The 17,417-nt window shown below is 46.0% G+C and overlaps 1 protein-coding gene across 1 annotated transcript in view; it reads right to left on the bottom strand.

Moving 5' to 3' along the window:
- Positions 1 to 16,811, bottom strand: part of PTPRG (protein tyrosine phosphatase receptor type G) — a gene marked incomplete at both ends in the record, with an annotated part of 373,823 nt that extends 357,012 nt beyond the window's left edge. The window contains one exon of the mRNA XM_079540404.1: positions 16,727 to 16,811. Coding sequence (XP_079396530.1) covers positions 16,727 to 16,811 — 85 coding nt within the window. The remainder of the gene's footprint in view (positions 1 to 16,726) is intronic.
- Positions 16,812 to 17,417: the final 606 nt, after the last annotated feature.

Below are 17,417 nucleotides of genomic sequence, written 5' to 3'. Positions count from 1 at the left end.
TTCTATTCGTCTTCTTTGAAGGTTACATATGTTCCTCCAGCTCAGTATCGACACTGACTTCATGATTATGAAGTTCAAGAGTAAGACTTAGCCTGAAGAGAACACAATGTACGGGGACAGCAGTAGTGACCGCTTGGTCAGAAAGACATGAAAATGGAGATAGCCGTACAAAAAGGCTTCTTTTTGGAACTGCATGGTGGTTTTATAAACAGGTCTATCTAAAAAGCATTCAGGCTATAAAAGGAAAAAAATAAAAGGAAAGACTTCTCTGATGGCATAGCATCCATTGCCATTTCACTCCCACATGCAGCTGAGCCCAGCTAAATGCAGCACAGGAGATGACTTCCTTTTTCATGACAGCAACTCATCCTTGATTACCTCTGCTGGGGCACAACCCCACCCCAGCATAGCAGCTCTTCAAAGCCCCATCAGTAAGCCTGCAAGCACCCAGCTGAGTCAGTGTGGAAGGGATGAAGCACAGCCACACCTCAGAGCTGCTAACCAGTGTGTACCAAAGCTCCCACGTTAACCAAACCCACAAGCCACGCTCACACTGCTGGAAGAACACAACAAGGAATCTCACAATACACTTCTGACCAAAACACCTCTGAATGCAAGGGAAAATGTCTTTGTGGTTGTCTCTTTTCCCTGCAGTCTTTTAAGTGCCACACGTAATACAGAAATACGAGGAGCCAGGAAAGACTACATACATGAGCACATTGTGATGAACATGGCCCAAACCATTCATGTCTAATTACCTTTAACTGCATCTTCATCAGGAATTATTTGGGTCTAAGTAAAACAAAGGAGTTCAGTTTGCCAGTCACGGATGCAATGTCTTTGCCCTGGCCTTCATGACGAGGAAGGCAGGATATTGGGTTCAGCCTTTCTGTAGCTGTCAGCTCCAACTCCAGTAACAAAAGCGAGAGCAACTCAACCTGGCGCAACATCCTGGAAGTGATGAAAATGCAGACTGTCATCTGGAGAAGTGCTGGTTACACACAAGCCAACTTTAGAGGGTATTTTTAGTGTGTATGTCCAGCTTTGTCATTTCAAAAACAGCTACGGCCTTGTCCATTGGTGACCTTTGCAGGGATACTGGAACATCAGAAGACACTGGGGTCTGTAGGGCCAATGCAGCCCACAGCTCTTAAATTCCTACATTTCTTCAGAATCGAGTTCAACCCAGGACACCAGAAAGCCCTAGGACTGAAATCCTACAACACACTGCCCCCAAAAATCAGCTGATTTTTTGGCTTGCTTTTTTATTTGTGTTGTTGTCATTTTATCCTTCTTCAAAATTATCATCAGATTCCCTCAATTATTTATTTCATGCCTTTGGTAAATCACCTGTGATCTGCTCTATCATACCATGCAATTACCTTCTAACTGTCACTTGCAGAATTCTCATGTCGCACGGTGAAAATTCCAGGCTTCACAAATACTTCTGGCACAGAACTGAAAACAGCTGAAATGAGGAAGGAGTGGCAAAGAAAAATATAGCTGAAGTTTGTATTAAAATACATGCTAGAATTAAATTGGTTTTCAGAACATCAGGACGTGCGTAGGTTGCTCTGAAAGTAACACTTCCTATTTATTTTCCTGGAAACTGCAACAGATACAAAGAGCACAATAACACTACTTGATAAAGCAAATTCTCAGCTACAAAATGCTCTTTTCCAACATAGCCACCACCATCAGCTATGCATTCCCAGCAGGGATGAGCAAGAGCTTGTGTGCCGCCCTCACAGAAATCTGAATGGCCATCTGGAACATGGTTCATCTTCCACAGTCATCACCTGTGTTGAAATGCAGCACCCACTGCCTCACTGTGCTCACATCCACCGCTTGGATGGCCACTGATGACTGCCACTGGGTGCCATTTTCTCTGCTTGGAGGAATTCAGTAACACCCCTTCGCTCCACACGCGCTTCCACGTCAGACACCATTTTGTCACATTGCCCCTTTGCTGCCATCTGTCCCACGGCAACAACACGGGACAGGATATGGTTGCGAAGGTTCAGCCTCTGCTGCCATACCAGCAACATCCATCTCTAATGTTGTGGGCCAAAAAAACAAGATGGGAGGCCATCCTTGCATTGTACACGTTCTATTGCCACAGCTTCTATTGCTTCCTCAGTCTTTTTCTGAAAACACTGAGAAAATGAATAGTTGATAAAACAAAGCACAACCAGTAAGAGAGAGCAATCTGACTGCAAAAATGATTGCACAAATAGCTTGCTTCTTCACTGGTTTTAGTCATTAAAAAAAAATGTCTATAGGTATCAGTGTTTGAAAACAAGCAATCTCCAGACATTTCCCCTCAATGACACAAACTGCCCAAACTGATGAAACAACACGTAAACAATGAAACATCAGTGCCACTGGAAGAAACTGCAATGAAATATCATTGTCCCTTACCAACATACCCGGTAGCAGATAGCCTTTTCTTCTCAACATTCCAGTAAATCACTCACTAATCAGATTTCATCCAACGTTGCACCATCGCGTTCAAAGTAGGAGTCCACACTAAAGGGAAGGCTTTGCAGACAAAAAACCAACAGTCCTCTGTAAGTAATTACATGCAACTATACAACCTAGCTTTTCTCCATACTGGTTGAACTTTTTGTGTAATCTCAACAGGTGCTGGCAACCAGATGTCAGCATAATTATCACTTTCCAACTCAGCAAAGCAGCTTCATATGTTCTTTGAAGAAGACTGTTCTTCCAAAAAAAAAAAAAAAAACACCACAACCCACTAAATTACATAATTTCATCTATAAGCACAATTCAGACATGTTGTCAGCTCCCAGTTCAAAATCAGTTCTACCCTACTACAACATTTGCTGAATACTTCCTCTAATACACCCACTAACTACTTTAAGTGGAAAAAAATCTATTCAGGTATACAGATCCTGAGCTTAATTACTATTATGTCAAGTTTTAAAAGCAATAGTATTCATACACAAATATATTAGAAAGAAATTATTCACTCTAAGGATGATGAGGCACTGGCACAGGCTGCCCAGAAAGCTGCAGGGCCGTACAAGGCCAGGTTGGGTGGAGGTTTACACAATTTGATATGATGGGAGGCAACCCTGTTCAGGGCAGGGGGTTGGAACCGGGTCCCTTCCAGCCTTTCAAGATCTTCTATGATTCTCCAAAGCAGTACATAGCACCTTGAATGCTAAACTGGTAGCTGAGTCCTGGACAGTAAACCCTGCATAAGGGCCCAGCTACTCCAGAGAGAGATGGGGCACAAAAAGGAGCCCCAATGGGAACATTTGTGCAGATCAGAGGTAACTGCCTACAGCAAGGACAACACAGCAGGAAAGCAATCCTTCGGTTCATGCTGGATTTTGCTGTTGCAGCAAGGAAGACGGCTCAGGATCTCCCAAGGCAAAGGCAATGAGAGTAACCACAAAGAACTCTCAGTGGAAGACAGCAGAGAGGAATAAGCAAAGGAACACCAAAGCAGCATTCTAAAGATACTGTTAGTTCTAAGTAACAGCCACTTCTTCAGCCTAAGCTCCTTCTGAGGAGAAACTACAAGTATTAGAAACATTCACTGTAGTACCCTTACAGTCCACGTGAAACACTTCTGAAGCTTTTCTTCTGACATGCACAAAACCAAAATATTAACAGCTTCATAACCAGGATGGTACTCCTGAAGCATCCTCCTGGAAGGTAAGACAACAAGAGTCAGGAAATGCCATCAGGTGAGCAGGCCTCTCATGCAGTGAACATGAAATGACAGCAAAGGCTTAAGCAGCAAAACAAATTCTTCACTTCATTTGCAAGCATGAAAACAAGCACAAGGGTCTACAACAATTTTTGTTGATGCTGCTTGAATCAATTGCAACAGAAGTCACTGAAAAGAACCAAGGGATGCAGTGAACAACTCATCACCTTCCTCCAGCAGACAGGAAGTGCTATTGTCTTGGATCTTTTATTTTGCTCAATATCATATGGCCCAGGTGGTCAATGAGAACAGAAATAGTGTTCTCTATTTCCAGCTCATCAAGACCACTCTCAGTCAGGTCCACGAGCTTCAGTATTATTTCCAAGGACTGTAATCAAACGTAGCAGATTCCAGGACAGCCACTGTTTCAAGAACAGAAGCAAAAAGGCAAATTGAAACACGATTCTTGTCACTCACACTCAGTGTACATAGATTAAAAACATCCAGCTTCAAAAAGAAAGCGAGCACTGCCTTATTACAGTGGGTGCTCATCGTCTCTTCAGTACAGCAGAAAGCTGAACTGTCAGGTAAAATTAAAAACCAAAGATCAGAACGGAATTATTTAGCAAGTGAACTTGTTACCAACAGAGTGCAAATGAGACAAGCCAGAGCTGTTACCCACTGACAGCACGCATCCTACAAGCCTCACACGTGCCTGGCACTGCACACAGCCTACAGCCAAAGCATCAGCTGATAGCTCTCAAGTACAGAAACAAAGAGGGGAATGCAATATCAGACTACACAAATAAAGAGTCATTGATCACGACAGCAATCAAAATAGTAAAGTGTGAGGGCATAATCAGAACTACCATGAACATACAAGGCTGCTCAGACCCAATGAGGGAAAAAAAAAAAAAAAAAGCTTTCTTCCTAGTGTTTCATCTTGAATACTAATTGTCAGAAAAGATCACACTGCTTAATGACACAAAATGCTTGATGTGAGGTATTAATCACCTTTTGACAGAGACCTGTTTGTGCTGTGACATTATCTGAGTGACAAACTCCACCCTGGAATTCACTTCTAACAGGTGTTACTAGCGTGTGAACTATTCACTTCTACCTTGCATTCCTGGACCACTGTGCACCAGGTCTGCTCCCATTTTTAAATACAGCTGGCTTCTTGGCATGTAAGCATAAATTCCTGCATGATTTTAAGTGATTAGTTAGATTAAAAAAGAAATCATTTGCTGTTTTGAAATCATATTCAAACAGTTCATGCACATATCTCAAGTTGCTTTCAAGGGTGAGGGAAACATGCTCTTCATCAGTGTCATGTAGTTATTAATTACGTTTTGTTCCTATAAAACATTGCTCTAGCAGCAACTTAAAGGAACAGACTCTCACTTTGATTGCCAGGGTAACCAGATCTGCCTCTTCATGCCTTTTGTTTGCCCTCTCATTGATTCATTAACATATCTCAGTGAAAGGAAGTGGAAGCAGAGGAAAATGAGGGAGAAAACCGAACGTGAGATTAAAGTAACAGGTAGACTCAATACTCAGGCGCTTCAAAGAAGGAAGGTTAAATGAGACTAAGGCCCTCTGAAAAGTTCTGGGATTTGGGATTAAGAATTTTAAGAATGCTTAAACTATAAGTGCTCTATAAACACTGGCCCAACAGCACCATGTACCCATCTTCACATCAAGAGGTTGAGCAAACACCAAAAGCTTCCACATAAAATCATCTTCTTTTCCATAGCAGGTGGCCAGTCCTTTCTGAGAATGCTTTTCTTTAAGACAAACTCATTCTTCCCATCTGATAGCAACAATGGTGTCAGCAAGCCTTGCCAGTGAAAGCTGAACCTCCATCAGCTGCCATCAAGGGCAACCATTACACAGCTGTGTGCTCATCTCTGTCCATTAAGGAACCCCATGCTGCAGGCTGAACAGGACTGTTTTGTGCAGCCTGTGATCAACCTACCAGCACAGCAACACATTCTGTTTTGGACTCCTCATCACAGCATTACCTTCAGACTTTTACTCTAATTTTATGCTCTGGTTTACCATCGCTTTATCTGCGAAGTACCAACAGTGCTTCAGTCTCAATTCCATGCTGAATTTGACCCAGGTTAATTGTTATTGCTGGCAATCTGCTAGCTGTGTGGTAAAAGAGCCAGCTGACAACATGACAACAGCTTCTTACATGAATTAGTGAGATGCAGACACAACCAAGCCAAGGACTGAAGGCACAAAGATCCAGACTCCAGTTTTTCCACTGGAAGCCATCCCTGCAGAGTGCTGCCCAAGCACGCCAGGGGAAGGCTGTGCTGCCCTGCCAGTGCTGCTCTCCTGGGTCACAGCTACCCATTCAGCATAGCTTCCCAAGCATATGCTTCCTCTCCAGCTGGTTTTAAATTACTTCTAACTGCCAAATATTCTTTACTGCATTTACTTCCCAGCGATGATTTAAAATAAATGTTTATTTTTAAATCATATTTGACATTTTATTAGGTACACTGGAAAATAAACCCATTCCTACATATGCAAAAATTAGGAATTAATGAGATCTGGCAATTATCTTGATGGAATGAACCAAGTGACTTAGTTGCACATACAGAGTTTTACTAGAAAAAAAGCCTGCTCCAGTAGTTTAAAAACAAATGAAATTGCTTCTTATTGATTTTAATTTAGGTTGAAACACTAGCTGTCTCTCCAACAAAACCAGAAATGGAAACAACTATAAATGAGTACAAGACGCGATAAGATAGACAGATTCTCAGGCAATCTAGAATAGAGATGACCTCCAGCATAGATGGTAGTTAAAATATGACAGCATATGTATGGATCGATAAATAACAGCACCAAATGCTGTGGAGATGCATGTCTTTTTCTCTTTGTTGCTCTAAAACGTTGTCCAATTAAGCTCCACTGGTTTTTCTTACAGATCGTCTAGATTCTAATTTACAAATAAAATCAAGAGAAGCAATTAAATGTTAAGTACTATCAGCATGTTTCCCCAAGTGATGCACATGTGCAACAGAACAGAAGTAGTCCAATCTTGATACAGAAGGCCAGGTTACAAATTGAAATACATTTGTATTATCATTACTTGCAGGCTTCACGCTCTAGCAAGTAAGAACGCCGGGCACCACGCTCCCCTTCTGTGCGCAGCAGAGGCTGACCAGGAGCTCTCACACAGCCTGCAGCAGATGCACATAAATGTTATTTCTGCAAGCACGGACTCAGAGTAGGAGCAGCCCAGTGATCATGGTGAAGGAGCAACCAGGTGCTAAAGGGTGCACACAAAGAGCACTGCCTGATGCTGGAAGGGGCTCCTGATGATGGCCATCTAGTCCACCACTTCTAATGTCAGTGAAAGCCTTGCTGGCAAGCTGCCCCACAACTCCTCCAGCTCCCAAGGCTGCACACAAGGCCAGGGCCTGGCCTACCCTACTCTCCTCCTGAAGCAGGGAGGACATATTGGCTACAATCAACAACAATCAAGTTTATGAACCTTTCATCATCCCAAAACTTGATCCAATATTAGCTGATAGCAATGGATCAGATCTTATCAGCAGATTTTGCTGAAGGCCCAAAGGTTGGAACATCGGACTCCCTGACTTACATCAGTCATAGACATCTCCATAGACATCTCTCCCTTCACAGATGGGATCATATTAACAGGAGGAAAAGCGATCTACTCTCCCCATCTGGTGCACAGTACAGCTTGCCCAAGACAACCACGGGGAAAAGCTGAAAGCATCCAAGGAAGGACAGCTTAATGGAAAGAGGGTCATAGCAACAGGGCACCAGATCCTAACTCTCACAGTGAGCTCAATACCTGCTTCCTCCCAACCTACATCCACTGGAAGAAAATGAAGATATTAGAAGAAATGCTATTTCTACCAAAAACAGCAGGATGATTAACAATAAGGGGGCGAGGGAATGAATGGAGAAAAACACCTTCCTAAGCAATCCATCACCTCCTTAGGGTTACAGCCAAATGGCCAGCTGTTCCTTGAGTTCCAGTTGAGGCTCAGTGGTATCTGCATCATTACAAGATGCACCAACATCTCCTCCCTTACAAATTGCTTAAGGGGGAAAAAAAAAAAAGAAAACAAAAAAAACAACACACACACGACAGAGCAAAAGACAAATTTAAGACATTAAGATCACAGAGTACTACTGTTAGAGTGGCCTGCCTTTGCAATGGTAAAGTTGCCTGTCTAGCTTTAATGAAGTCACTTTTAAAAAAATACAGAGATCTATTCAGAGTTTATTAAAATGAAGCTAAAAACAACAAGAATTAGCAATCCGGGCCACATCCAGTGAACAGCAGACTACTTTGTTCAGCACTGGCTCTGATAACCATCTAGAAGTCATGCTAGGCAAACAATCAACGTGAGCCTTCTTGCTGTGGCAGAAAAATAGGCTGCTAGAAAACCTTGGACAAACAGAAAGGGCAGCAACATTGTGCATACCAGATATGAGTAAGAGCCACGCTTAGCTCTGGTGTACACCCTTCTAAAAATAAGTTGCATAAAAACCTGGAGAAAAGTCAAAAAAAAGTCTGTAAAAATTATTCAAAGGCTGGATAAAATCTGATAGCAAGAGGCTTGTGCAGCTCAGGTCACTGAGTTAATCAGAAGGACACTGCGATATGGATTGATTGCCGTGTGTAAGTACTTTCATGGGAAGAAAATACCAGAGGGCTCTTTCAACTGGTAGAAAAAAGTAGAAAAGATACAGAACAGTTATTAACACAGCTCTGTGCATGCAGGTTGAGCTTTGCACCTAGCATCCGCTCAGTTACTGCAGAATGATAATCACAAAACATTTGCAGTAACCACTTGTTTGGTGTATTCATTTTTGATGGCTGTTTTATTCAATGGAAAGAAGTTGGGTCAGGCTTCAAAACAGGCATAAAGCAAATAATCCCTATTACATAAAGGCATCTGTTGACAGCAAATCTCACACCTTCCTTTGCAACAGCCACAGCTTTGGTCAAAGAACAGAGTACAGCCCACCACAATGACTCCAAAGGCTGCTGTGCAAGACGAGCATCCCTCTAGAAAGGCAGGATTTTAACAGAAGGACTACACACCTCAGCTTTTCACCCAAAGAATCACACAGACGTGGTTCTACATTTCATCACACAGCAAAAGAAAGACCCCCCATGAAGTACAGAGACTGTACCGAAACCACGCACCTTTGACAAAGGCAGACGTGGAAATACTGTAAAGAACAAACAGCCATTTTTCAGAACAATCACAGGAGGGCTTTGGCAGAAATCCTCACCTGACAAAAACTGCCACAGAAACAGTAGCATCAATGGTGCTATGACAATTTGCAAAAGCTGAGGACCTACCATTATGTTAAGATAAAACACTGTAAGCTTGCAACATTTTGCGCCCCAGGTTTACAAAGATAACAATGAATTAATTCACAGTAAACAAAAGAGAAGCATTTTACAATGCATAAACAAATTTGTAAGAAACCATTTAAAAAGTCACAGCTTCCAAGAGTACTGTCACCGAGCCTGTGTTTTTAACACTTACTTAAATAGCTAAAACGGCACAGAGGTGTTGCGCTGGAACACAAACAGATCTACAGAAGCCATATATAATCTGATGCAAAACCCTGGGGCAAAAGAAGAGAAGGAAAATAAACAACTAATTTTAGAACCTGAATACTCCATTAGCAATTCTCACCAATTAAAAGATGATGCAACTGCTGTCAACAGGCAAATTTTAGTTGTACGTTGTATTTAAATCGGTGTTTAAAATACAGAACACACAGGCTCCAGCACTGTAATAATAAGCTTTAGTTACTTGTAGCTTGAGACCAACAACCAGAAAAGTTCCACCCTACCTCTCATTCCATCTACAAATGGATGCAATGTTTCAGAGACAGTTATGCCACACAGACCTCATTTCCACTTTGACTGGAGCACGACCTTACTACAGACTCCAGGAAGCTGCAAGAACAGTAGGAATCTAAACACCAATGAAAGTCAATAGAAAAAATCACGGTTAAACTCATATGTGATAGTAACATACATCTATACTTAATTATTTGAAAGCTACTGCCCATCTTTGCTGTTTGGGCTTGAAGTTTCCCACTGGAGTGAAGGAGGTAGGAAACATATCCGGCCACAGAGACTGAAGATGCAATAGGCTGAGGGGAGGCAGCAGTCTCACATTGAGGTTCACAAAGCTGAGGCTGATTTGGACACCCATCCGCTGAAAACAAACAAACACCACACTAAACTTGCTCTAAGATGATGTGCAATTCAGATACTTTAAAATAGATAGATTCAATAGGAGAGCATCTTCTAAGCATACCAAACAGTGACTCAAAGAGCAGTGGTCTTCGGTGCTGCAGGGGTTTCTGCATGGACACCTTTCTGTTTTGGAAATCAAACAAGGCCCGAAGAAAGCAAGTATCAAGACAGAAGAGTTTCTGTGTACTTCTTCAGTAGAAAAACAGCCTATTGAGTGTGTAGGGTGCAATTGATTTTGCCTTCCTACCTTGCTTGCTTACTCACTTCTGCTTGCAGCAAAGGCCTCTTCCAGCCTGGGACAGCCAACCCAGCTTTCCTACCAGCCTGATAGAAAACAGCCACTGAACTCCAGGTCTAAGACAGCAGGCTGCTAAAAAACAATCCAAATGGTAGATGCTTTTGCAGGAGCAAACAGCCAAGGCAGTGCTGTGACTAAAGCAGGTATTAGGTTATTTCAGGTTATTTTCAGTGTTGCTCCCAAGCCTCCTGCAAGGACAAAGGATGGAAGAAGCGAAGGAGGGAAAACTGAACAACTGCCCGCTTTGCTTGCGAGGGGTTATCAGATAGCTGCCCCTTAGCAGCAGCAGAATAAACCAGCTCCAACAGAAGAACTGTAACAGACACGTTTTATTTCTAAAAGGAGAACAAAACAGCTGCCACAAGACCAAATAACATCCCATGTTCCGCTTCAAAATACCAACGCAGCTCTTCAGAGCTCAAGGTCTCATTCATTACCTATCTGCAAGCTGAGAAAAGGATTTTTCAAAGCAGCTTTCCCCAGCTAAGTATCCAAGTCTCAAAACACCTAGATTTTCTTTAGAAAGGCCTCCATGCTATGAATGCAAAGTCCCTCGAAGCAGACACTGGCACAGGATAAACATATTCAGGCATCAGGCATCACTGCAGCGTTTATGCATAGAAAAACTGCAACATCCACGTCAATTGAGATTTTGTGTGTCAGTTCTGCTGGCAGGTGCACGATGCGGTCAAGTTTCAGGTTCTAGAAAATGGTTCATCATTATTCAAATGACTTGATAATTAAGAACACTATACTTCAACTCCCAAGCAAGCTTAGAGATGCGTAATAAAACCACATTAAAAACAACGAGGCCACGTACCAGCTGATTTTACTTCAACCATAGCTCTCTCAAAGACTAATTCAAATTGCTCAAAGGTGAGCCCATTCAGCGTAATAAAGACATATCTTACAGTGATTGCATCAATTATTTTTTTTTCCTGCCATGTTCTCCCCCCTCCCTCAATCAGATGTGGAGATTATTCTCCTCCACTGGTTCCCAAGAGTACTGCAAAGATGCAAAGAACCAGAGGAAAACCAAAACAGCAATACCCCCAGAAATATCTCAGTACCTTCACTGTTTTGCTCACATTCTTTGCCCCCATTCATCTGTTCATTTTCTGGGTGGGAAGAGTCTCTGCGTAGGCTACCAACATATTATAGCTCAAGGCAAAACAAACAAACAAAAACAAACAAACCAGAATCCACTGCAGCCCAGCAGCTGTTCAAAAACAAGAAGTGTACACAGAAAGGCAAGTACCTCAAGGCACAGCCAGCACAGCCCTGTTACCCAAGGATACACCTGTCCTCACTGCAGTGACAGTGCAGTTAGGCTGCTCTGTGTGTGAGCAGTGCTGAGAGGGAAGGATGGAAGGAATGAAGGAGCCATGCTGACTTACCTTGGGTCACGTACAGCAGGAATCTGGTAGGCTACATGGATTACAAGCCCCAGCATTACCACAAGCTACCATGTAATGGGAAAGGTAAAGGATGGGACAAGCGGGAACGGCTTTAAACTAAAAGAGGGGAAATTCAAGCTAGATGTTAGATAGAAATTCTGTACTCAGAGGGCGGTGAGGCAGTGGCACAGCTGCCCAGAGCTGTGGGTGCCCATCCTGGAGGTGCTCATGGCCACGGATGGGGCCCTGGGCAGCCTGAGCTGGTGGGGGCAGCCAGCCCATGGCACGGGGTTGGAGCTGGGTGGGCTTTGAGGTCCCTTCCAATCTAAGCCATTCTATTATAGCTATTGCCATCCTCTTTCTCTGCTCTGCTTTCAAACACCCCACATCTCCACTAAGCCAACATAGGTTGATTCCCCATGGCAGTCCACGGAGTCGCATCCCTGCCAGCCCAGAGCAATACAACTTGGGCCTATAGGTTTCACTTGGAAGGAACATCAACAGGAGGTTATGAGGTAAAGAAGGGAAACATCTGTAAATGTACACGGGTAGCTAAAGCAGTCCTCAGAAGGGATATGTAAAAGCACAGACTAACCTACACTGGGCACATCTACACCTCAGATGCCTGAATACCTTTCAAGAATTTTTGTTTTCACATGAGATTCCACTTCCAAAAATAATTAAAGTTTGATTCTAGCCAACAGTTTAAGTACCACAGCACGTAAATGTAAATAATTACAGTTTGGTCAATGCACAGCAGCAACTCTGATCTTTAAAAATGGAAGGACAGCAACTTGGGCAAACAGAAGTAAGTATCATTTTTTCCGTAATTTCACAGATTAATGTGATATATTAGCTAAAGAACAGTGCTATTACGGTACCCTTAGGCTTTAGATCACATCATGCCACATGTTCATTTGGCTTCTAAAGAGCAGCAACCAAATGATTAGCATTTTTTCCAAGGATAGTAGAGATTAATAGTCTGAAGTCATTTCTTTAACTTTACCGTGAAACCGAAACACTGAATTTAGAGCCAACTTTAATAACATTATTTCAGAAAATCCCAAGTTAGTCCTTGAGTGCTGATCAAGAGGTGAACAGGGTCCTCACTGTTATCTGGATTCGCTGTAATTGGATACAAATCCCAACCAAACTCGAGCATCTTGATAACAGCACAGCTTTAACTAAGGGCATACATATAACTAAAGACACCACTTCTCTTACTAAAGGAACAGAAGCTGTGAGCAAAGCCATCACCCTACTGAAATCAATAGGTGTTTTTCAGCAATTTCCCCAAATCTCCTTGTGCTTCTAGTTCTAGGTTTAAAGGGCGAGCAAAGAGCTTAACACTGGTTTCTTTTTTGAGCTGTACTAAAGCTCTTCGCTTCCCATCACTCAGCTGTTCCAGCTCTCAGGCAGAGGAGCAGAGGTGACAGGGCAACCCTTCACAGAGCTCAGCAGGCCCCATCTGCTCAGCAGAGATTCCCAGTGCGATACAGGAGGGACAGTGAACAACAAGATAACACCCACAGTAAGAGCCTCACTGCTCTGATCAGAACATACTTTTTCTTTTTTTAAATTTCAAAATCCTTCTTCCCCATTTCCTACATTTCCTAGTGAAAAAGGAGAGGAACTAGGGCACGAGAAAACAGCCAGAGACACCCATGCATACAGGCATGAGCTTCCCTTCCTCTCCCAAGCTCAGCAGCATCCCCAGCCTAAACATACACAAAGCAGAATCTCTTCAATGCCCAGATGTGACTAAATTCCAATTACCCCTCACTTGCATTCATTTACTTTTTAGCAGTGCCTCCCCTTCTCGAGGCCTCTTGTTCCCTTCCCTAACTTCGGGGTTCTCTCGCTGCTCTCCGGCTGTCAGTGCAGGCAGCTCTTCTGACTGCCTGAGGACCCCGGAAAGCCACATCCTGGCTGTTAACCACAACTCAGCTCCTGCAGACTGCATGGACAGCCAAGCTCTTCCTGAGCTGCCCCCAGAAGCGTGCCAGCCGGCTCGGCTCACACAGCCCGGGAAGGCTCATTCCACATTCTTTATCTGCAAGGACTCCATTAGCGGCTTCCCGGAATGCAAAGTGTATTTTAAGAAGGAACTGAAAATAAGGGATAATTAAAATGTAAGAAGTGTCATCTTCATAAAAGCCACAGGACTAAATAAAGTCTTGGAGGGCCCTCTCCTGTACATTCCGTATTTCTCTACGTGCACAACACACCTTCCTCTGCAAAACCTTGAGCAAACAAAGGCAGTCCTCTCAGCACCTTGACAGAACAGCTAAAGTAGCGTTTGATTAGTTCATATGAAAAGCTCTGAGGCTATTTTTTCCTCCAGGCAGAAAATAGTTACAGAAGGATTACCTCTCGACTCGGGAGTATGAAGACTCAAAAATCCAAAACCCATTTACAGACAAGCACCAGGAGGGCGACAATTTCATTCATTAAGACAGAGCTAATCTAGGTTTGTGCATCTTGTCAAAGGAAAAACCAACAATTATCACCCAGAGATGACAGGACTGTCACAGCAACAGCCACAGATGAACAAAGGCGCACTTTTTCCTTTACAAGAAAGTATTTATCTCTCAGCAGAGCACTGAGAAACTACATAGAAAGGTATCACAGCAAGATTACTATTTACATCTTACTGATTCTTGGTGCCGTGAATTTAGATTAATGAGCAAACAGACCCCATGGAAACCACCTCTTCTACCTTGTCTTGGTTTGATTTATTAAGCAATGCAATTACCAGTGACAAGCCCACAGAGAAATGCACTGAACTTAGCAGTTCAGGAACAGCAAAACCTTACCTATCTGTGTGCGCAAGGATGCCTCCTTCCTCTGAGTGCAACCAAAGGGACAGCAACACATGCACCTACCTACACAGTGAGCACTGACTGCAATCCTAATGAAAGAATACTGCAAAGGCTTGTTTGGAGAGTGGTTCATTTATTTTTTTGAAGAAAAATTACCCTTTGTGCTTCTTCACAAAGTGAGTTAGAAGGGAGAAAGCAAACAGTGACTTCTTATATTTAAAGAGAGCTAGATACAAAGAAGAGGAAGGAAAGGTGCTTGTTGCTTAGCATACAAAATAACAACACCTCAGCTCCTCGGGAAGCTGTATGAGAGGAACTGAAACACTTGCAGGAGACATGAAGTGGTTAATAACGGCTGGGATTCCCCGCCAACACAAATTCCAATGATTTGCCATTGGTTGCTGTCAGCACCAATGTCCTGTTCCAGTCCACTGAGATCCTCCCTGCAGCTTCCCTGCCTCAGGCATCTCCCATGCATGATCAGAGTCCAGAGCGCATCTACGCCACACACACACTCACACACTCACACACACACACACAGGCACCCCAGGAATTGCTGCTTTTCAGAAGGCATGAAAGAGCAGCAGAGTCACTGTGGTCTGACATGATGTTCTGTGGACGAAGAATAAATGCAGTCTGCACAATAGCCTACTTCCCAAGCAAACCCCTAGCGATGGACAGCCCCGAGACAGCCCCAAGTATTACACAGCTGTTTTACAGCTCTGGCATTGAAGAGCTCACCTACACACAGCAAACAGCCACAGACCTGCTCCCCCTGATAATCAAACCACAATGCAAATATTAGCAGGCTCAAACACCACTGATCAAAATCTGCAAGTCTCACAGTATTGTCACATTAAGCCTACATTGCAGCTTGTTTTCCTCAAGCGTGCCTAGAGCCTGCCTTCTAGATGTAATTACTGTGCAATATATATCAGAACCAGAGAGAAAGGCTTCACTCTGAGGGCTGGAATTGAGAAGAAATCAATACAAAGGAGATAAATGTTTCTTCAAGAGCTGCAGAGGTATTAACCCTCTCTCCAGCTTATTTTCTTCTCGCTTCCAATCATTTTACCATCCAAGAAGCTGCTGGAAAGACCGGGATGTGGCAGCTCTACCTGCTCAGCTCTGCACTTGAGGTTAGAAAGAAATAAAAATGAAGTGTACTTAAAAATGAAAAGAAAAAGTGGAAGTTGCTGCGACGCTTTGAGAACTGCAGCCTCGCTCCCGCCGGCACACGCGGAGCAGCCCACAGCCGGGCAGCGGCAGCAGCACGCGGGAGGAGCTGCGGGGCCACGACCCACGGCCGGTCCCGTACCGAACACGAACACACGGCGGGGAGCGCAGCCCACCGTGACCTCCACGGGAGGGTGGCGAAGCCGGGAAGAGAATAAAGAAACTACGTGGGGGAGAGAGGCTCGGGGTGGCGTTAAGGCGTTTTCAGGACGACCCTGAGGACGGGGGGCAGCCCGGCGTACGGGTACGCGCCCAGCAGCGCGGGGCGCGGAGCCGAGGGGGCCCAGCGGCTCAGCCCGAAACAGCGCGGCCCCGCGGGGACAGCAGCGGCGACAGAGCGCCCCTGGTGGGGAGCGGCGGCACCACGGCCCGAGCCGCGAGCTCCCCCGGGCCGGGGGCGCTGCCGGGGCCGCGGATCCCGAAGCGGGGCGCGGAGAGGGAGCTGCGCTCGGGCGGGCGCGGAGCGCGGCCGCCGCGTTTCGGCGGAAGGCGCGGGGGAACAACGAAGAGCCGCCGAGAGCGCGAGGCGGGAACGCGCGGGAAGGCGCTGAGTTCCTCAGCCTGCGGCCCGCATCGCCGATTCCCGCGGGGCGCGCGGTGTCAGCCCCGGCGCGGAGCGGGAGCGCGGCTCCGCAACCCCGCCAAGGTCAGCGCGCGGCGCGAGCGGGGCAGCTCCGCGGACACGAGTGGGGCGGGTTGGGCTGCGCACCGCGCGGAGCGAAGTTTGCGGCGGGGGAGAGGAGGAATCAGGGCGCCGGTCCCGCGGCTCGACGGGAGCCCTCGGGCAGCCCTCCGAGAGCGGGGAATCGCCCGGGGACCCCCCCTCGGGCTGCCCCACGTCGCGGCGGCCGCGCTGCAGCGGAGAGGGGAACGCGGCAGCGCGGAGCTCAGCCCCGGCGCTCGCGGGAGCGCTGCCCGCAGCACGGGGAACGCGGCCTCAGGGCTCCCGTCGGCACCGCGGGGGTCGCGGGCACCGGGATTCCCCCCTCACCGCCGGGCGCTCTCACTCACCGGGGAAGCACACCACATCATGGAGCACGGAGCTGGTGATTTTCAAGAAAAAGATCCACCAACACGGTTGCAGTAGCCTCCGCATGTCCAAAGCCGCACATCGAAAGAGGGGAGAGGGGCTAAAACAATTAACGCGCAGGGAAATTAAAAAAAAAAAAAAATTAAAGGGGAAAAAAAAAAAAAAAGAAAAAAGAAAAAAAGGGAGGGGGGAAGAACAAAAAAAAAAAAATTAAAAAAAAAAAACTTGTTGAAAATAAGTTTCGACCCGCGCCCCGCGATCCTTCGGGAGAAAGCAGGGGGCTGCTGCTCGCCTCCTCAGCGCGGAGAGAAGCCCACGGCCGCGGGGCAGGCGGGCGGCGGCGCGCCGGAGGGCGCGGGGACCCCGCGCGGCGCAGCGCGGGGCGGGCGGCTCGGGGCGCTCAGGCGGGCGGCATGCCGCGGAGCGGGAGCTCACAGCCGCCTCCGCGCACGGGCGGGCGGGCGGCGGTCAGCCGGGGCCCCGGCGCGCTCCATCCTGCCGTACAGGAAGTGGCGGGCGAGCCCGGATCCTGGCGGAGACTTTAAAGCGGGGCGAGCGAAAGGGAGAGGGAGCGCGGCGCGGCGATGAGGAGAGGCGAGGAGAGGAGAGGCGGCGGCGGTGGCGCGCCGGGCGCCCCGGAGGCGCGCCCCCGCCGCCCTTAAAGCGGCCGCG

The sequence above is a fragment of the Tetrao urogallus genome, assembly GCF_951394365.1.
Source record: "Tetrao urogallus genome assembly, chromosome: 10".
Classification (NCBI taxonomy): domain Eukaryota; kingdom Metazoa; phylum Chordata; class Aves; order Galliformes; family Phasianidae; genus Tetrao; species Tetrao urogallus.
The sequence above is the reverse complement of the archived record's forward strand: the minus strand, read 5'-3'. Positions and strand labels throughout refer to the sequence as shown.